The sequence below is a fragment of the Myotis daubentonii genome, chromosome X, assembly GCF_963259705.1.
Source record: "Myotis daubentonii chromosome X, mMyoDau2.1, whole genome shotgun sequence".
Lineage (NCBI taxonomy): Eukaryota > Metazoa > Chordata > Mammalia > Chiroptera > Vespertilionidae > Myotis > Myotis daubentonii.
In genome coordinates, this window is record NC_081861.1 from 102030182 (window position 1) to 102052724 (window position 22543).

General features: G+C 41.9%; 1 protein-coding gene and 2 pseudogenes across 10 annotated transcripts in view; 2 read left to right on the top strand and 1 right to left on the bottom strand.

The window, feature by feature from the left end:
• The window catches only part of ATRX (ATRX chromatin remodeler), a 284022-nt gene that overhangs the window by 224188 nt on the left and 37291 nt on the right, over positions 1–22543 (bottom strand). For all 10 annotated transcript variants that reach the window (XM_059679370.1, XM_059679369.1, XM_059679366.1 and 7 more), the window contains one exon: positions 3825–3937. In XM_059679370.1, coding sequence (XP_059535353.1) covers positions 3825–3937 — 113 coding nt within the window. The remainder of the gene's footprint in view (positions 1–3824; positions 3938–22543) is intronic.
• Positions 7305–8342, top strand: LOC132224634 (Krueppel-like factor 17; annotated as a pseudogene).
• Positions 16015–17107, top strand: LOC132224052 (pleckstrin homology domain-containing family A member 3-like; annotated as a pseudogene).

Consider the following 22543-nt stretch of genomic DNA (forward strand, 5'->3'; position numbering starts at 1 on the left):
TGGACTTGGGGTGAGAGGGCTTACCTATAAAATTATTGTTGCGGCAATTTGTCAATGAAGACTAGAAACTGAAGGGTTAAATAACAGTACTTGTTTATTAGTTTTACCCACCTATTTACCCTTCCCATTGTTATTCATTATTTCCTGTACTTTGGTATTGGCATTTCAAAATATTTTCTTTCTGATTTAAGAAAATTCTTTACTATTTCCTCTGTTTTAATTCTGCTGACATCAGGTTCTTGTTTTTTTTTGTCATTATTCCACCTTCACTTCTTTTTTTTAAACCTCACCTGAGGATATGTTTTTATTGATTTTAGAGAGAAGAAAAGAGAGGGAGAGATGGGAGAGAAACATTGATAAGTTGCCTCCTTTACATACCAGGGATCGAACCTGAAACCTGAATATGTGCCCTGACCAGGAATCAAACCTGCGACCTTTCATGTACAGAACAATGCTCCAACCAACTGAGACACACTAGCCAGGGCCGACCTTCACATTTGAAAAACACTTTCACTAAAAATAAAGTTCTATGCTGGCAATTATTTTCATGTGGCACTTGAAAGAAGTCATTTCCTTGTCATCTAGTTTTCTGATGTTCCTGTTGCCAAATGAACTATCAATTGCTGGGGTTTTTTTAAATCAATGACTTTTTTCCTCTGACTGCTTATAAGATTTTTCTCTTGGTTTTTGTTCTTTAGGAGTTCAATTATGACATGAATAGCTGTAGCTTTCTTTATATCTATTCTGCTTGGGATTCACAGTTTCATGAATCTATGGCTTGATGTTTTTCATTACTTTTAGAAAATGCTCACGCAATTATCTCTTCACATTCAGTTTCTGACACATTCTATCTCCTCTCTTTTGGGAACTCTAATTATACATATTATTTTACATTTCACTGTGATCTACCTTTTACCTTTTGTACATATCATGTTTGTGTGTGCACACACACGTGTGTATGTGTTTACATTCAGCTCTCAAAATGTAGCTATCCTTGAAATCCTCAGAACAAGTGATGGTAATCACAAGATACAGGATACTTTTAAAAAGGAATTTAAGCATCTATTCATATATCTGTTTGCCATTTGTATGCCTTCTTAGGAGAAATGTACAGGTCATTGTTTGACTTTTTTTGCTCTTAAGTTGTATGATTTCTTTATATATTTTGGGTATTAACCCCTTGTCAGAGCTCTTGTTTGCAAATGTCATTTCCCATTTGGTTGGTTGCCTCTTTGTTTTGTTGATGTGCAGAAGCTTTTTAGTTTGATACAGTCCCATTCTTGCTTTTGACTTTCCTTGTCTTGGGGTCAAATTCACAAAATCCTATCTAAGATCAAGGTCCATAGCTTAGTACCTATGTTTTCTTCTATGTAATTTATTGTTTCAGGTCTCATATTTAGATTTTTTTATCCCTTTTGAGTTAATTTTTGTGTATGGGGACAATCAGTAGTCTAGTTCATTCTTTTCCATGTGGCTTTCCAATTTTCCCAGCACCATTTCTGAAGAGACTTTGTTCAACTTCACTAGCTATTAGGGAAATGCCAATCAAAATTACAATGAAATACCACTTCACACCTGTTAGAATGGTTACTATCAACACAACAATTAGTAACTCGTTTTGGAGAAGTTGTGGAGAAAAAGAAACCCTCTTTCACCACAGGTGGGAATATAAACTGGTACAGCCATTATGGAAAAGAGTACGGCAATTTCTCGAGAAATTAAGAGTAAAGTTACCATATGACCAAGCAAACCCTTATCTGGGTATCTACCAGAAAAATTTCAGAACATTTATTGGCAAAGATATATGTATGCCATATGTTTATTGCAGCCTTATGCATGGTGGCCAAGACATGGAAACAACCAAAGTGTCCCTCCACAGATGATTGGATAAAGATGATGTAGTACATATAGACAATGGAATACTACTCAGCCATAAGGAAAGATGAAATACTGTCATCTAAGACAACATGAATGGATATCATGCTAAGCAAAATAAGAATATCATGCTAAGCAAAGTAAGTCAAACAGAAAAAGGCAAGATCAATAAGGTTTCACTCATATGTGGGATATAAAACTGAAAGCAACAAATGAACAAACAAACAAAAATTCATAGACGCAGACAACAGTATGGTGGTTATCAGACAGAATGGGAGGTAAGGGGGTAGTAAAGGGTAAATGAAGTCAAATATATGGTGACTTTGGGTGGTGGGCACACAATGTAATATACAAATGATGTATCATAGAACTGTACATTTGAAACCTATATAATATCATTAACCAATGTCACCCCAATAAATTTAAAAAAATAAATTTTTTTTTTTAAAGATCAGGCCTGGCCACTGTTGCCCAATGGTTGAGCATCGACCCAGGAACCAAAAGGTCGCCGGTTTGATTTCCAGTCAGGGCACATGCCTTTGGCTCATTGATCTCCAGTACAGGGTGTGCAGGAAGGAGCCAATCGATGATCTTTCTCACTCATCGATGTTCCCATTTCGCTCTCTCTCCCTTCCTCTCTCTTTAAAATATCAACAACATTTTTTTAAAAGATTAGATATTCACCCTGGCCAGTGTGACTCAGTGGTTAGAGCATCAGCCCATGCAACAAAGGGCTGCAGGTTCAATTCATGGGTCAAGGGCATGTACCTGGGTTGGAGGTTCAAGCCCCAGCTCTGGTCAGAGCACATGTGGAAGGCAATCAGTCAATGTGTCTCTCTCATTTTGATAATTCTCTTTCTCTCCTCCCCACTACTTGCCTCTCTTCCATTCTCTGTAAAAAAAAATCAATGGAAAAAATATCCTCAGATGAGGATTAACAAAAAAATTGGGGAAAAAAAGATCAGATGTTCTCCATAAGAAAAAAAAAAACTGAAGGGGTTTAGAGAGGTGGTGTTAAAATGTTTTTTAATTTAAAAAAACACATGCACTGCCCTGGCCAGTTTCTCAGTGGTTAGAGTACCAGCCCATGGACTAAAAGGTCTCAGGTTAGTTTCCCGGTCAAAGACACAAACCTTGGTTGCAGGCTCGATCCCTGGCCCCTGGGTCAGGGGCATGTGGGTGACAACCAGTCCATGTGTGATGTTTCTCTCTCTTTCCCCCTTCACTCCCTCTAAAAATCAATAGGGAAAATATCCTTGGGTGAGGATTATCCAAAAAGAAAAACATATGCACTGACTAATCAGGTGAATACACACAAACAAAAAAATATGTAAAAAATATACTCAGAGGTAGAATTAATTTACATTAAATTTAACTTAGTTTAAAAATTTTAACTCATAATAATACATGAACAACTGCAAGAATTATATATTTCTGTACTGTTCCTACCTCTTCTAATACTACCTATTTTTCACAGTCAAGATTCATCAACCCCTCTATAAGATATTTCCATTACACATAAAACCAAAAGTACATCATTCTCTAAGAATCTATAACTATAAAAACTTATATTTTCACATATCTAAGTTAACATCTCCAATATATTAGCTCAATACTAGATACAGAGAGGCTATCAAATCCTTTAATAGCTACCCCACCATAAAACAATAAATGGAATGTAGTCTAGAAGATACTGCACATTCTTTTTCTTTTTTTTTTAAATATATTTTATTGATTTCTCACAGAGAGGAAGGGAGAGAGATAGAGAGTTAGAAACATCGATGAGAGAGAAACATCGATCAGCTGCCTCCTACACATCTCCCACTGGGGATATGCCCGCAACCCAGGCACATGCCCTTGACCGGAATCGAACCCGGGACCCTTCAGTCCGCAGGCCAACGCTCTATCCACTGAGCCAAACCGGTTTCGGCCATTCTTTTTCAATTTACCTGTGCTTTGGCTCATCATAGGTCTTGGAGGAGAACTTGTTTCTTCAGATTCTTCAGATGAATGTGCCAGAAAATCATGAAGTTTCTGCACCAATGTATTCAACTTGCTTTCACTATCAAAACAAAATTTAAAGAATTTCCTTAATTAGCCTGTCATGAATTTAATTAAATGTAGTTCTAACAAAATGAAACTATATCTATAGGGTAAGTTGTCTGAAAGAATGCATATTCAAACTAAAACATAAAGAAAATAAATTTTATTCCTCTAGGTATATAAAAATATGAGTAACACAACCTACTATACAGTTTCCTAGGATCAAAATATTATTTATGTAAAATGCTGATATTATGAGATTTTGCTTTATATCATTTAAAATAATGATTCAGTAATATATCAAATATATTTACTGAGCACTTACTCTCTGAAAGGCTTCAGTAGTCTTTTTTTTATTATTACTCAATCCTCCTTGGCACAGAATCATTGAATAAATGACTTACAAATAAAAGATAGAATAGGACTTGGAAGACCTCAGAGATTCCCAGGGAAATATTTATGTAACTAAATTATATATATATATCCCTAATATGCAAATAGACTGAACAGCAGAAGAACTGAACAACCGAACAACCGGTCACTAAGATGTGCACTGACCATCAGGGGGCACGTGCGGAACACAGCAGGCGTCGGCAGCAGGCGTCAGCCCCGGGGTATGGTGGAGCAGGTGAGTGGGGGCTCCAGACCAAAGCGGGGCGCCAGTCGCTGTCATTGGCGCAAGGCTCTGGTGGTTACTGAAAATTCTTTGCTCCCACGCACCACGGTTCCGCCCAGCACTTACACCTGCTGCCGGCACCGGAGCCACCACTAGCACCCACTGTCAGTGCCAGCCCCGCTCACATCCGCTGCTGGCACCCAGTGCAGGTCCCGAGTGCTCGACACCATCAGCAGGTGCAAGCGGCAGCTGCTGGCTCCAATTGCCTCTGAGGGCTTCTCCACCTCCCCCTGCTCCTGAGGGGCGATGGGGCAGCAGCCACTGCTCAGACCTGCTGATGGTGCCAGCCTCACTCACACCCGCTGATGGCGCCAGCCCCAATGCTCCACGCCGTCGGTGTGAGCAAGGCTAGTGCAATCAGCACATGGGAGCGGCGGCAATGGCGGGAGAGAGAATGCTGGAAGACAGTGGACCAGGGCCGTGGTGGGAGGGGCCAGGTGGGGGCGCAGAGGATGAGGATGGGCCAAACCCTGCCCCTATGCCCACTGCAGCCTCGTGGCCCACAGTTCCTTTCAAGGTGCACGGATTCGTGCACTGGGCCTGCACATTATAACAGGATATTATAGCATATCCTTTTAAGTTATGTAACTCAAAAGGGACATAAAAAGTTAAACATTTCAAATGCAGAAAATAAATATATACCCTATCTATATATATATATAAAAGGTTAATATGCAAAGTGTCCCCTCGGAAGTTCGACCAGAGACCAGGAGTTTGATTGCTTGCTATGACATGCCCTGACCACCAGGGGGTGGCACGGAACGAAGGAAGGCCCCGGCCGGCAGCCGGAAGGCCTCGATAGGCCCTGATCAGCAGCCAGGCCTAGGGACCCTACCCATGCACGAAATTCATGCACTGAGTCTCTAGTTTCTAATAAAAGATTTCCTAAACTTAAAAGCAAGAAGGGAAATAGATAAAATTGACTTCATCCAAATTCAAAACTTGTGTGTATCAAAAGTTACAACCAAGAAAGTGAAAAGGCAACCCATAGAACTAGAGAAAACTTTTCAAATATATCTGAAAAGGTATTAATAGCCCTTTTTAATAATATATATCCTTTTAAAGTTATAATAATACAAAGTAGTCTTATAATTAAATAATAAAAAAAGAAACCAATTTAAAAATTGGCAAAGGGCTTAGGTTAAATTTACCCCAAAGATATACAAATGGATAACAAGCACATAAATGCTCAAGATTATTAGTTACTAGTGGCCCAATGCATGAAATTCATGTAAGAATAGACCTTCCTTCCCCCGGGTGCAGGCACCAGCTTCCCTCTGGCACCTGGGACCCGGGCTTCCCTCCAGATGCTGGCAGGCACCTGGAACCTAGGCTTCTCTCATAGCCCCAGCTTCATCTGGAAGGACATCTGTACTAATTAGCATATTGCGCTTTTATTATTATAGAGGTCTGGAGCACGAAATTCGTGCACGGGATTTGGGGGGGGGGGTCCCTCATCCCGGCATGCACCCTCTCCAATCTGGGACCAGTGATTACACTATGTATGCCAGGTTGGGCTAAGCCTTTCCCAGTATTATCTTGTCCAACACAAGAGTGAAAGACAGTGGGTTCTCAAGACTAGATTTTGAATCCTGCCAAAGAGCAAAAAGTTATTCATTAGAAATGAAGAGTACAGCAAATCAGCAAAATTAGCCCTAGCAGGTTTTGCTCAATGGTTAGAGCATCAGCCTCTGGACTGAAGGGTTTTGGGATCAATTCCGGTCAAGGGCACTACCTTCATTGCAGGCTCAATCCTGTCCCTGGTTGGCCGGTGCTGAAGGCAACCAATGGATGTTTCACTCTCTCTGTCTCTCCACCTCCCTTCTACTCTCTCTAAAAATCAATGGAAAAAAAATATCTTGGGGTAAGGTTTAACCAAAAAAAAAAAAAATCAGTAAAATGATAACTATCCACTCATTCCTAGAACTGACAGCAATCCAACCACAAAGTCAGCTTAGTTATCACATGAATTCATGCTATAGCTTACCAAGATCAGGACTATGAATAAACAGTGCAGGCCATTATTAGTGCCACCACACACAAAAATAAAAACAATACAATCAGTAGAATGTCCTTCCTCTCTGAAGGACAGCATTTTTAGGCATAAATATGTTTGTATTATATTATGAGTCCAGGTAGGAGCCCAAAGGTGAAAAAATTGTTAAGTACTTAAAAAATTGTGCTCATTCATTTGAGAAATCTGAGGACGGATGTGATTTTTGAAAATAGCCAAATGTCATGTAGAGTCAAATATGGTGAATAATGCAAGATTATCAACTAGGGTAAATCAGTTTTTGCCAAAATCTGAAGTATTCCTGAAAATTTTTCTTGTATGACTTCTAAATTGGTTACAAAAATAGAGTTCTCAAAATGTCCTCAGAAGCAGTGAAGGTCTGAGGTCATGGCCCTGCAGCATCTATGCAGGCGGCTGGGCGGGGTAGGGCAGCAGCTGCTAGATGGGTCAGTGGGAGAAGTGGGTGCAGCCCTTGGCCCTGCACCCCCAGTGCAATTGTGACGTGCAGGTACGCAACACCCAACGCCAAGGCAGCAGGGCTCAGCTCTGCTCTGATGTGGTCTGGACTGGCACACAGTCCCAAGGTGCAGCGGATCTCAGACTGAGATGGAGCAAGAGGATGAGGTGCTGAACCAGTAGCAGGCAGCTCAGCACCAGATGGCAGAGAATGCTGAGAAGTCAAAATAAATCTTGGACATGTCTCCATCTCCCGGAAGCAGAGGAGTGCATACCTCTTGGAAGTAGTTCATAAGGCATTCAACACATCCTTCAGTGTCCACAGCTGGAGAGGATCCCCTTGGTTTCTGCTCAGGCGCCCAGGCAGAATGCAAATGAAATGGGGCCACAGTGTGTTGCTGCCTCAGCCTGGTGTGAACTATTAGCCCCAACTGACTCTCCCTCCTTCCCAAATGATTTACTATCAGGGAATGCCTCCCTCTCAACCAGGAATGATGATTTTCAAGGGGCCCCAGATGATGTCCTTAGGAAAGTCCAATATTCCAGGAGTGGCCATGACCTTCAATGGGAATCTAAAGATGCCCCCCATGGGCCACACCAGTCAGTGTCCCACATGAGGACACCAACAATGCATTATTCTGGCCACCCTATAGTATCTAAAATGTTATTGCCTCTAACCATACCTTCTTCTGGGGTGCCAGGCAAGACTCCTTTCTTTGGCTCAGATGTTGTCCCTTAGAGATCCCCACAACTGTGGAATGCCCTCAGATGAGTCCCCATCATTGCTGACTTTAGAATCCCAGGACTCTTTTGTTAGCCAGCCAGCCTCCCAGAAAGACACCTTACTACCTGAGCGGCCCATACCTGCTCCACAAAGAGCAGAGCAGAAGTGCAGGGCTCTAGAAAGGGCTCCCATGAGGAGAGCCCCAGTTGGAAGTCCTTAATGCTGCCAGTATGAGAACTGTGGAAAAGCTTACACTAAGCTCTTCCACCTCCTGAGTCACCAACGCACACACAGGTGAGAGGCCCTATAAATGTGAGTGGGAAGGTTGTACGTGGCCGTTCTTCCATTCTAATGAGCTTGGATGAGATATATGGATACATACCAGATGCCAGATACATATATATGATCAGTACGCCCGAAAATTCTTGAGATCTGACCATCTCAGGCAACACCAAAGGACTCATCTTTGGGTGCCAGGATCCCCCAATCCACAGGCCAACAATGAACAGAGAGCCTCATTTTGGCTTCTCCACCCAGATCTTGCCTGCCTCTGACCAGCTAGTCTCTTTAGTAGGTATAGACTTAAATGCAGACAGAGAAAGAGTATGAGGTAGTGTTGAATGAAGCCCATATGAGTAGGACCCTGTCAGGTACTCTTCAAAAACTATCTTGGATGCCCTTACCTCTTTGGGTCCACCTACTTTCACTGAGTTTAGCTACATGAAAAGATGAAGCAAATTAGAGATTGGGATCTTTATTAAAAAGCTCTTTATGTCACTTCCCAACTTGAAACCCTTCAGTGACTGTCTTTTACCTGCTACAAAAAATCCAAGTTCCTTATCTTGGTCTTCCAGTTTCCAGAGCCAGGCTATGTTCAAATCCTGATTTTACCACTTGTTAGCCATGTGACCTTGGGAAAGGTTTTCTGGTGAGAAAAACACTATAGACTGTTTGGGACACATCTTATGTATTCAATCAGATTCTGTCCAGAATTCACCAGCCACATTCCCAGAGCTTCTGTCTCCTCCCACCACTTCCAAACTTGGATGAAATGCCCCACCGCAGGGCATGGGATCTGGCATCTCAAGTAGCCACTAGTAACACAGAAGCCTGGGGGAGTTAATCCTCTTGGGTAACATTTAACTAATGGGAGTTCAGAGAAACCCAGGCAGAAAAATTCCCTGTTCTTCCCTCCCTTCTCTGAATTGCTGCAAGGCACTGTTTCTCCAAACAGTACAGCCAATGGGGAGTATTTCAGTGCTCCCAAGTAGCCAGTGAACACACCTGCTGTGCTTCAAGGCTTGTCGTGAAGCAGGGCCCCATCTGCTATCACCTTGCATTACCTTCCATTCTCCCCTGCCTTGTTTCTCTTTTCTCACTCTCAGTGCCTTGAGTTTACACCATCCAAATAAAATATTGGTACTTAGTTCTTATTTTAGGCTCTGTTTTCTAGGTGAATTGGGGGTGGAGGATATTATACTGGAGCAGAGAAGGACAAAACCCCACTGTAACTTTGCATCCTCCTTACAGAGCTCAGGTACCACATACCAAGTATTAAAAGGCCTGTTCTTCCCTCTCCCCTTGGATTGGGGGCTATCCTGACAACTCAAATAGGTAGCTCAAAACTTCATTTCTGAGCTTCTCAGCCAGCCATTTGTCTGATCAACAAACTAATAGAAAGGAATTTACCCAAGCTCTCCAGTGAACTTTCAAGTGGCAGAGCTGGGATCCCAACCAGGATCTGTCTACTCCAGAGGTACATCTCTTCACTAAAATATGATGCCTTCTACAGATGTTGCCTGTGCCTAGTCCAGTGATGGCGAACCTTTTGAGCTCGGCGTGTCAGCATTTTGAAAAACACTAACTTAACTCTGGTGCCGTGTCAGATATAGAAATGTTTTGATATTTGCAACCATAATAAAACAAAGATTTATATTTTTGATGTTTATTTTATATATTTAAATGCCATTTAACAAAGAAAAATCAACCAAAAAAATGAGTTTGCATGTCACCTCTGACACGCGTGTCATAGGTTTGCCATCACTGGCCTAGTCTGACACCAAGTACTGCCAGGTGATGCCACAGTGAGACGAATCAGGACTGGTTCCTGTAGTCCAGGAACCATTTGATCTAGAGACAGAGGTCCACCTAGGTGCAGTGACCATGGAGAAGAGGAGCACCTAAACGGGAATATCAGAAAGGCATATGCACCCTGACAAGGGGTTGAGCTCACAACCTTGGGTACGTGCCCGAATTGGGAATCAAACCAGCAGCTTTTCGGTGCACAGGACCATGCTCAGCCAACTGAGCAACACTGGCCAGGCTCAGCAAATATTTTGAAGCCCACAATTCAGAAAGCATTTTACCCTTGGTCATGCTAGAGCCAGGGGTGGGCAAACTTTTTGACTCGAGGGCCACAATGGGTTCTTAAACTGGACCGGAGGGCCGGAACAAAAGCATGGATGGAGTGTTTGTGTGAACTAATATAAATTCAAAGTAAACATCATTACATAAAAGGGTACGGTCTTTTTTTTTTTTTTAGTTTTATTCATGGCCCGCGCGCGGGCCGTAGTTTGCCCACGGCTGTGGCTAGACACTAAAAACTCAGAACATGATGGGGCCTGCTGTAGGGCAGAAAAGTAATGGACAATTCTGAAAGTGCTGCCAAGGCAAAGAGCTGAACCTCTGCAAGTTCAAACTTATTCTGAGCAGCTTGGGATGTCCCAGAACCTTAGCTATGCCTGCCCTCTCACCCCGACCCTAACTCTGTACTGCATGCCACCTTGGTCTGTTCTAGTGGCCCCAATGTACCTGGGCCAGGCCTCTAAGGTCCTCCATCCAAATTTCAAGCAAGGGGAGTGGATATGATTTTTTTTTTAAGTAGGGACAAGAAGGTGCACATTTGTGACCCAATTACTGGCCCCAAGGACTCGGGTTTCCAACACCGAAAATCTCTTTTATTCCCACCTGGGCACTAGGACCCTTCAATGGTGAGGGAGTGATAGGAGAAGAAATCAAACTATCCCTTTAACCAGTGATTACACTATGTATGCCAGGTTAGGCTAAGCCTTTCCCAGTATTATCTTGTTCAACACAAGGGTGGAAAAGACAGCGGGTTCTCAAGTAAGACTAGTACATTTTGAATCCTGCCATTTCCTGGCTGCATGGCCTTGGGCAATTTACTTATCTCTGTTGCTTCTGATAGCAAGTGGGCAAGATTGGATTCAAACTAAAATGATAATCACATTTTAAAAAATGGTTTATTTGACTTCCTTAAGAGAGAGGAAGGGATTTCAGGGCTCCAGGTGACAGTTAAAGGAGGCTTGGACTAGTGGAAGTGGAAGATCAGAAAGATTTAGGAGTGATAATTAATGGGATTTGGTTGAGGACGTGGTCAAGGATGACTCCCAGGTTTTTGGCTTGAGTTGTAAGTAGCACAGAAGAATGGACGAACTTCATTAATTTATTTTTTACTTTTATGATCTGTTATACAATGCAAAAAGTATTATTTCCCATGTATGCAATTTAAAGGATAATTAAACTTTTATGTCACTTGAGAAAAAGTAGATACTAATTAATACATCTGAAGCCTTTGAGCTCCCCTCTCTGATCAAATCCCCCAATCCTCCATAGAAGTAACCTCTATCCTGAATTGTGGTTAATCTCACCTTTGCTTTTATTTGTTGTTTTTACCATATGTGTATCTATTCTTAAACAATATAGTGATTAAGTGGGGAGAAAAAATGTCCTCAGAAATGACATTATCATTGCTATCACTGTGGCCTCCCAGGATAAGTACTTAGAATGGAAATACTCATTTCATATAAAGTTCTGATTTCAGTTAAAAATCTACCTCATTTCTAGACTCACACATTAGACATGGTCCTTAGAACTGTTTACATCTTATTTGTGAAAATGGTATTTTACACACACCAAACCAACTGTATAAAAGGCAGCACTTTTTAATCATTTTGTAAATTGAAGAATCTTTTCCTAAGGCAAAACTGCACATATTAAGTGATGAGTTTTACAACTGTGAACTGTTAGAAGTTATTTTTTTTTTTAATCCAGACATGGTTGTCACTCTCTTCTCCCTCTACCAAAATGTAAAGCTGACTAAACCAGCACTACATATTACTTAACTCTAGGTGCTAGGTAAAAGACCTTAAAATGGCCCTTTTAAGAGTGGTTAAAAATCTCCATTGAAGAACATATTCAGCAATCATGCTCACGGCCACACAATTAAAGGATGAGTTCAATGCAGATGTGAGATCTGATCTGCCTATCTGACAAGTGGAACCCCCAAAAATCTAAATTCTTAACATAAGCAAGCTAACCATATAATAAATGATTAGGGAGAACCAAGATAGCGGCATAGGCTAACGCTGGAGTTTGCTGCCTTGAACAACTACTTCAAAAGTGAAACTAAAACAAGGAACGGACATCACCCAGAACCACAGGAACGCTGGCTGAGTGGAAGTCCTACAACTAGGAGGAAAGAGAAACGCATACCGAGACTCAGAGGAGGCGCAGTGCTGAAGTCAAATTCTGAGGTGCGGAGTGCACAGAGCGGGCTGGCGGCGAAGGGCGCGGTTGGCGTTTTCAATCGGGAGGGAGTCGCAGACTCTGAGCTCCAGATACGGGCGAGTCTTTAGGGACCCAGACTCAAACGGGAGAAGCGGGACTGTCTGGCTTCAGTCAGAGCGAGTGCAGCTTTCTCTCCGAGGTGTGTAGCGGTTGCTGGGACTCAGACAGGCAGAGCCCCTGGGGACAGGACTGAGAGCCGCCATAACTGCTCTCTCCAGCCCACCCTGTTGATCCTGTGCGACCCGCCCCGCCCAAGCCCTGCACAGAGGCATTTGACGGATAGCCTCAGGCAAAGGCTAGATTAGCACCTCCCTAGAGGACAGAAGTTCTCTCTCTGCAGACACAGCTGATTCTCATAGCCACTTGGCCTGGAGGTCAAACCCTCCCTGGTTTTTTGCTTCAACAATCAAGGCTTAACTACAAGACTGCGCACAAAGACCACTAGGGGGTGCACCAAGGAAGCATAACAAAATGCGGAAACAAAGAAACAGGACAAAATTGTCAATGGAAGATATAGAGTTCAGAACCACACTTTTAAGGTCTCTCAAGAACTGTTTAGAAGTCGCCGATAAACTTAATGAGATCTACAACAAAACTAATGAGACCCTCGATGTTATGTTGGGGAACCAACTAGAAATTAAGCATACACGGACTGAAACAACGAATATTATACAGACTCCCGACAGCAGACCAGAGGAGCGCAAGAATCAAGTCAATGATTTGAAATGCGAGGAAGCAAAAAACACCCAACCGGAGGGGCGGAATGAAAAAAGAATCCAAAAATGCGAGGATAGTGTAAGGAGCCTCTGGGACAGCTTCAAGCGTACCAACATCAGAATTATAGGGGTGCCAGAAGATGAGAGAGAACAAGATATTGAAGACCTATTTGAAGAAATAATGACAGAAAACTTCCCCCGCCTGGTGAAAGAAATGGACTTACAAGTCCAGGAAGCGCGGAGAACCCCAAACAAAAGAAATCCAAAGAGGACCACACCAAGACACATCATAATTAAAATGCCAAGAGCAAAAGACAAAGAGAGAATCTTAAAAACAGCAAGAGAAAGAAACTCAGTTACCTACAAGGGAATACCCATATGACTGTCAGCTGATTTCTCAACAGAAACTTTGCAGGCCAGAAGGGAGTGGCAAGAAATATTCACAGTGATGAATACCAAGAACCTACAACCAAGATAACTTTATCCAGCAAAGCTATCATTCAGAATTGAAGGTCAGATAAAGAGCTTCACAGATAAGGAAAAGCTAAAGGAGTTCATCACCACCAAACCAGGATTATATGAAATGCTGAAAGGTATCCTTTAAGAAGAGGAAGAAGAAGAAGAAGGTAAAGATACAAATTATGAACAACAAATACACATCTATCAACAGGTGAATCTAAAAATCAAGTGAATAAATAATCTGATGAACAGAATGAACTGGTGATTATAATAAAATCAGGGACATAGAAAGGGAATGGACTGACTATTCTTGGGGGGGAAAGGGGTGTGGGAGATGTGGGAAGAGACTGGACAAAAATCGTGCACCTATGGATGAGGACAGTGGGTGGGGAGTGAGGGCGGAGGGTGGGGCGGGAACTGGGAGGAGGGGAGTTATGGGGGGGAAAAAAGAGGAACAAATGTAATAATCTGAACACTAAAGATTTAAAAAAAATTAAATAAAATACAATAAATAAATAAATGACTAAATTTCAGACAAGTGTTGAGCCTTACGTCAATGTTTTTAACTATGAACCATGTTCTTTCTCTCCCTTGAGTGTTTTACTGATTTACATATTTTCCATGAGGAACTGTGGAGTTCCAAAAAGTATTAGTGTTACACCTTTTTTGCACTATTATTTTGGAAAATTATATCCGTAGAAGAACTAGTCTTTTTTCAAATTATACTTTTAATTTTGAGATAACTGCAGATTCACATGCAGTTGAATTAGCCTGTATATCTGTTACCCCGTTTTCCATATGGTAACATCTTATAAAACTACTTCTCATTTTCACGCATGCATCTACCTGCTGCCACAGATGGGCTGCTATCTTTATGACATAACAATGAACCACATAAGAGTCTCTGAAATTTGGCTATATAATCATGAATATATTGACCAAAATGTTGTTTTTATAAAAAAATAATGGTAATTAATTTAAATTTTTGTTCACTTCCTGATTGTTTAAAATGGCATTTTATAATGACCAAAGATAAAAAAAAAAAATATCACACCAAAAAAAACTTAGTTAATAAACAAATTCAATAAAGTTGATGGATACAACATCGATATGTAAAAATCAACTGCATTTCTATATATTAACAATGAACAATCCAAAAATAAAATTAAGAAAACAATTCCAGTCCTAGCAGGTTTGGCTCAGTGAACAGAGCGTTGGCCTGAGGACTACAGGGTTCCGGGTTTAATTCCGGTCAAGGGCACATACCTTGGTTGCAGGCTCCACCCCAGCCCAGGCCCTGGTTGGGGTGCATGCAGGAGGCAATCAATCGATGTGTTTCTCTCACATTGATGTTTCTCTCTGTCTTTCCCTCTCTACTCCACTCTCTCTAAAGGATCAATGGAAAAATATCCTCGGGTGAGGATTAACAACAACAACAAAAAGTACCATTTATAATAGCATCAAAAACAATTAAATATTGCCCTGGACGGTTTGACTCGGTGGATAAAGTGTCAGCCCTTGTACTGAAGGGTGCTGGGTTTGATTCTGGTCAAGGGCACATACCTCGGTTGCAGGCTTGACCCCGGCCCATCAGGCATGATGGAGGCAACAAATCAATGTGTCTCTCTTACATTGAATGCAGCAGCAACAAGAAAAACAAATCATCTACGTGTGTGCAAGCGCGCGCACGTGTGTGTATAAAAGGCTAATATGCTAAGTGTCCCTCCTACTATCCAACCGGTCGTTATGACGTGCACTGACCACTAGGGGGCAGGCGCTGCCGAGCTGCAGTGACTTGGCAGCAGCAGTTCTTGGGTGACGCACCCCAAAACCAGAGAGGAGGGACCCCGATTCCTCGTGAGGGAGTGCAATTCCACCTTCGGCCGTAGGTTATGTTGTTGCTGGGGTACTGTCAGCCCCGAATCTGGTTTCCTCACACTTGCGTTTATGTTCCATACCCTGTACGACATCAACTTTGCAGAGTGCCCTCTCACACTCCAGGACCCCTCACTGGGGACTGACCCCCAAACCTGGGCATGTGCCCTGACCAGGAATCAAACCTGTAACCTTTTGGCACATGGGATGACACTCACCAACTGAGCCTCACTGATCAGCGCTAAAACATAATTTTTAATGGCAGCACAGTATTCATCTGATAAAGATGACATAAGCTTTTTTTTTCAAGCTAAGAGCACCTAAAAACCTGTATGTATCTGTTGCAAGAATTGCAGTTGCCTACTAAAAGGATATACTTAGGTGGCGCAGAGGGTGCAGCCGGGGCGTGAGATGCGAGCAGGAGGCCAGCCAGGCTCGCCCAGGAATGTCTGAGCGTGCGCCTCGCTGGGCCGAGCTCCCTGCAGCAGCCATCGCCCAGGCCTCAGAGGGCCGCCACGTACTGGCGCGCCGGGGCTGAGGGGCTCGGTGCCACTGGGCTGCCCGGCTCGCGCCTAGGCCGGCGGGTCAGGAGGATGAGCAGCGCCGGGCTCTGAAGCATGGAGGGGGTTCTGTACAAGTGGACCAACTATCTCACAGGTTGGCAGCCTCGTTGGTTTGTTTTAGATAATGGAATATTGTCCTACTATGATTCACAAGATGATGTTTGCAAAGGCAGCAAAGGAAGTATAAAGACAGCAGTTTGTGAAATTAAAATCCATTCAGCAGACAACACAAAAATGGAATTAATCATTCCAGAAGAGCAGCATTTCTACATGAATGCAGTCAATTCAGCTGAGACAGAGGTGGCTGGTTGCTCTGGGGAGTTCCAAAGCCTGTTTGACTGACACTAGGACTAAAAAAGAAAAATAAATAAGTGAAACCAGTGAATCTCTAAAAACCAAAATGTCTGAACTTCGCTTCTACTGTGACCTTTTAATGCAGCAAGTTCAGACGATTCAAGAATTTGTTCACCATGAGAATCATTCATCTCCCAGCATAGAGAACATGAACGAAGCCTCTTCCCTACTTAGTGTCACATGTAATACGTTCATCACAACGCCTGAGGAATGTGTGAAGATAGCAAATGCCAAGTTTAAACCTGAGATGTTTCAGCTGTCCCATCTGGATCCCTTAGTTTCTCCTGTGTCACCTTCTCCTGTTCAAATGATGAAGCGTTCTGTCAGCCACCCTGGTCCTTGCAGTTCAGAGAGGAGTAGCCACTCTATAAAAGAACTAGCATTTACACTTCACCGGCTCTCCCAGTGATGCCAAAGAACCTACTCAGATACAGACTCTTGTAATGATATCCCTCTTGAAGACCCAGATAGGCCTGTTCACTGTTCAAGAAATACACTTAATGGGGATTTGGCATCAGCAACCATTCCTGAAGAAAGCAGACTTATGGCACACACACAAAAAAAATCTGAATTGGAAGATCCTCTTTCATCCTTTTCTTCCTGAGGAAACAGAAATGTTCAACTTCCTCTAAGTATTGCTATGCAAAAGCTGCTGTAATTAAACTATGTCATAGGGAGTAGTTATTCCCTTGGGATTTCTGTGCACTTTATAGAATATTGCAAAACAAACAAAAAAACCCACATACCTTTGAAGTGTATTTTATCTTTATACTAGAGGCCCGGTGCAAAAAAATTTCTGCACTGGGGGAGGGGGGGGACCTCAGCCCGGCCTGTGCCCTTTCACAGTCTGGGACCCCCTCGGGGGATGACCACCTGCTGGCTTAGGCCTGCTCCCTGGTGAATTGGGCCTAAGCTGGCAATCAGACATCCCTCTGGCAGCCCGGCAGCCCTCGGGGGATGTCCACTTGCCAGCGGGGAGCAGACCTAAGCTGCAGGAAGACACCCTTAGCACTGCTGAGGATGCAGGAGAGGCTCCCACCACCACCGCTGTACTGGCAGCCATCAGCCTGGCTTGTGGCTGAGCAGAGCTCCCCCATGTGGGAGCACACTGACCACCGGAGGGCAGCTCCTGCACTGAGCATCTGCCCCCTGGTGGTCAGTGTGTGTCATAGTGACCAGTCATTCCCAGTCTTTCTGCTGTTAGGGTCAGTTTACATATTACCCTTTTACTATATAGTATAGAGGCCTGGTGCATGGGTGGGGGCCAGCTGGTTTGCCTTGAAGGGTGTCCCAGATAAGGGTGGGGGTCCCGCTTGGGTGCCTGGCCAGCCTGAGTGAGGGGCTGAGGGCTGTTTGCAGCTGGTCACACCCCCTTCAGGGTGGGGGTCTCCACTGAGGTGCCTGGCCAGCCTGAGTGAGGGGCTGAGGGCTGTTTTCAGGCTGGCCACACCCCCTTTAGGGTGGGGGTCCCCACTGGGGTGCCTGGCCAGTCTGGATGAGGGGCTGGGGTCCGTTTTCAGGCTGGCCGGCGACTGAAGCTCCCAGCCTCTACTTTTTTTCTTTTTTTTTTCTTCTGGGATTTATTTACGTTCTATAATTCAAACATTGTTGCTGTCACTTGAGCTGAGAGCTGGCTCTAGCTCTGAGGCCACGGCCTGCTGAAAGCAGGTATCTGGGGTTTGTTTAGCTTCTATAATTGAAACTCTGTTGCTTTTGGAGCTTAGAGCCAGGCCATGGCAGGCGGGGAACCTTAGCTTCCTCCATCACTGGAGCAAGCAAGCCTCCTGCTCGCTTCAGCTGCGTGGCTGCCGGCTGCCATCTTTGTTGGCAGTTAATTTGCATATCGCCCTGATTAGCCAATGGGAAGCGTAGTGGAGGTATGGTTAATTACCCTTTTTGTCTTTTATTAGATAGGATAGTTTATTTGCAGGAGTATTTTCCTAATAACTTCACAGTATGAATGTGTATCTTTTTTTCTTTTTAAACAAATTATGGTGTAACATTTTGACATCCCTAAGGACAAATGTAGATATTTTTCTAAAAAACTGTGAGTGACTGACAGCTTAGTCTGTGTATTGTAGCTTATAAATATGAAATCTTATAAACATAAGGTTTCTGTTGGACAGAAGTGTGACATATGTAACTTGAGCCATGGACCAAATGGTCACTTTACCCCAGCTGAAAATGAGTTACCATAGCAGCTTGATGGTGATTGTACTGTATTCCTTTAAGCAAAAGGAAACATTTAATAATCTTAAATATTTTTAGCCCAAATACCATGACATTGAGGATTTTATTTACAAACCAGACAGTGCTGTCCTTCATATGTGAAACTGACACTACTGATTTGTCAAAACCAAATGTTGGGTTAAAGTATTTAATTTTTATTTATTTTTCTGTTGCATCAAAAATGACCTACCAAATTTATGATGCATATACATTGTTATTTACACTGTTCTGGGAAAGAGGCTAATGTTGTAGTGACCTTGCTCACTTCTACCAGAGAAATAAACAGCTTTCAATGGAAGAAGATTTTAGTGCTTTTTTCCTAAAATAGACATTAAGCTGCTGTTTTAAGGTATTAATGTTTGCAGCTCTTTAGATATCTAGAGACATTTTTTAATTTATGAATATTTATACAAAAAAGGAATTCTGTTAAGGCAACTGCTCTACATCACTTGAGAATAGCATTATTTAATTAAAGAATAGCATTTTTTGGTAGTTCCTGTCCATATCTATTGTCATTGTTTGCCTTTTAAACTGTTTTTCTAAATTCACTTTGGAGTGATGGTTTTGTCCAAGGTCTTGGATGAGGAGCACTTTAAAACTAACTGGTTTGGTGTTTTTAAGTTAATCATATGTTTAATAAATATGTGGTTTTTGCATTCAAATAAATAAATAAATAAATAAATAAATAAATAAATAAAGTAAAAGGATATACTTAGAATGACTGTTACACTTTAAAATGAATTTTTATTTATTCAGACCACAACTACAGCAACTAAGGGCTACTATGTGCACTGGCTATTATAAAAGTTTAACTGAGAAAAAATAAGTTAACACTTATTTTACTAATATATTCACTTAGCCCAGCAGAAGTGGCTCAGTTGTACAATCCTCAGTAGGGGCATATACAGAAGACAAATGATCAATGTTCTTTCTCATATCGTTTCTCTCTTTCCCTCTCTCCCCCCCCCCTTCCTCTCTCTCAAATCAAATCAATATATATTTCTTTTAAAAAACACAATACAATGGACTGCTGCACCGATGGAGAATTGGATAGATGGCTAAATATGTGATAAAATAGGCACAGTAAAATCTTAAAGGTAGAAGATAGGTGGTGAGTATATGTAAAATTCTTTCAACTTTGGTATAAGTTTGAAAATTTTCAGAATAGAGTGTTAAAAATTTTATATTTCAATAATGTGAAAGTATAGTAGCTTCTAAACTACAAAATATAATAAACGCCATACACCAAAAACACTATCACTTAAAAGAAATCAAGCCCAGCCAGCGTGGCCCAGTGGATAGAGCGTCGACCTGAGGACTGAAGGGCCCCAGGTGCAATTCCCAGTCAGAGTACATGCCTGGGTCATGGACTCAATCCCCAGTGTGGGGCATGCAGGAGGCAGCCGATCAATGATTCTCTCTCATCATTGATGTTTCTATCTCTCCCTCTCCCTTCCCCTCTGATATAATTTTTTTTTTTAAATCAAGAGGGCAACCTGTTTTTTGTACTGGCAACCAAGGAAATAAAACAACTTGTATTTTTGCAAATATAGTGTAGTTCATTTTAGGCAAACTTCCCTTAGTATAGCAAGTTTATTTATTTAATATATTTTTATTTATTTCAGAGAGGAAGGGAGAGGGAGGGAGAAATAAAAACATCAATGATGAGAAAGAGTCATCAATTGGCTGCCTCCTGCATGCCCCCTACTGCGGGTCAAGCCCGCAACCTGGGCATGTGCCCTTGACCGGAATGGAACCAGGGACCCTTCAGTCCGCAGGCCAACACTCCATGCACTGAGCCAAACCAGCTAGGGCTAAGTTTATTTTTAAAACTTCAATATGATAATATGTCTGAAATTTGTTTCAAAATAATTCAGTGAGGGAGACTTGGGTAAATATACATGAAATTCTACTAATTACAAGATGATAATTGTTGAAGCTTAGTGATAGGTATCTGTAGTGTTCTATTTTCTTCTTTTTGAATCTGTAATTTTCCAGAATAAAAAAGTTGAATATACAGAGTATTGTTTTAATACCTAGTTCAGTGTTCTATATCTTAGAATAGTGACCTGTAGGCAGGCACTCAGCTGTGTTATAAATAAGCACTTAACGTAAAAAAATCTAGAGTTTAAACTCACACCCTTATGGTTAAATTCAATTAAACATGAATTAATGCTTATTTGTGAATTCATTTCATAAACACATCCAAGTCACTCATTTAAGTGTCCCTTGACCTTAGCCCTCATTGGGTGTTCCTACAAAAGACTCAATCACCAGCAATATATACACAAACTGATAAAAATAAAAATCATAGCTAACATTTACTAAATACCTAATATATGACCAGCACTGTTCTAAGTGCTTAATGTACATTATCTCATTTAATACTCAGAACTACCCTGTAACATAGCTACTATAATTATCCCCATTTTACAGATGTGCAAATTCAGGTACAAAACAGGTGGTCGGCAAACTCATTAGTCAACAGAGCCAAATATCAACAGTACTTCTACAAAATAGACTCGCCCAGGCCGAAAACCGACTTCTGCGCATGGGCCACGAAGTTTCAATCGCACTGAACGTGTGCCCGCACGTGGTATTTTGTGGAAGAGTCACACTCAAGGGGCCAAAGAGCTGCATGTGGCTCGCGAGCAGCAGTTTGCCGGCCACAGGGTTAGGTAACTTGCACAAAGTCACAATGCAAATAAATTGTGGAGCCAAGATCTATAAATCCAGCTGATAACTCCCAAATCATACCTTAGCCCAGTGATGACGAACCTTTTGAGCTCAGCGTGTCAGCATTTTGAAAAACCCTAACTTAACTCTGGTGCCGTGTCACATATGCAAATTTTTTGGTATTTGCAACTATAGTAAAACAAAGACTTATATTTTTGATATTTATGTTATATATTTAAATGCCATTTAACAAAGAAAAATCAACCAAAAAAATGAGTTCGCGGGTCACCTCTGACACGCATGTCACAGGTTCACCACCACTGCCTTAGCCAGATCTTAATTACAATGTACTTAAAAAGTAAAGGTTTGCTTTTTAATATAGTTAGTAAAGACTAGAGAAACATGTTTTTAAGAACTCAGAAAAAACATTTGCAATATTTGAACTGCATGGAGCCTTTATTCTATTTTTTTATCCTCACCCAAGGATATTTTTCCCATTGGTCTTTGGAGAAAGAGTGGAAGGGACGGAGGAGGGGGAGAGAGAGAAACATCCATGTGAAAGACACATCAACTGGTTGCTTCCCAAATGGGCCCGGCCCTGACCAGCGCCAGAGATCAAACCTGCAACCCAGATACATGCCCTTGACCAGGAATTGAACCCACGACCCTTCAGTCCACGGGCTGACGCTCTAACCACTAAGCCCCCAACCAGGACTAGATAGGACCTTTAAACAATTGAGTCCTATGTCTTGAATATACACCAATTCAACCATGGTTATAATTAAACATATTCTAATTGACTATAAAAAAATTCCACAAATAGCCTGGCTAGTGTGGCTCAGTTGGTTGAGCATTACCCCATGCACTCGGAGGTTGAGGTCGCAGGTTTGATTCCCAGTCAGGGCATATGTCGGGGTTGTGGGCTCAATCCCCAGTAGGGGCCTTGCAGGAGGCAGCCAATCAATGCTTCTCTCTCATCAATGTTTCTATCGCTCTCTCCCTCTCCCTTCCTCTCTCTGAAATCAATAAAAATATTTTTTAATTCCACAAATAAATTTGACACCAGAAAGAAACAGATCTCAAAGGACACAAGATAATATCTACTTCACCACTGTATTATCCCCCAGTAACTAGCAGAACAGCCATTTCATAACTATTTGTTGAATAAGCTGAATGATTAAAAGTGGGTATTTTATTTGTATACTTAGATGTTTGTTACTTTGCAAATAAAATAAACTGTTTAAATGTTTTATATTAAAAGTATAACTAATCCTGGCTGATCCGTAACATAATCTC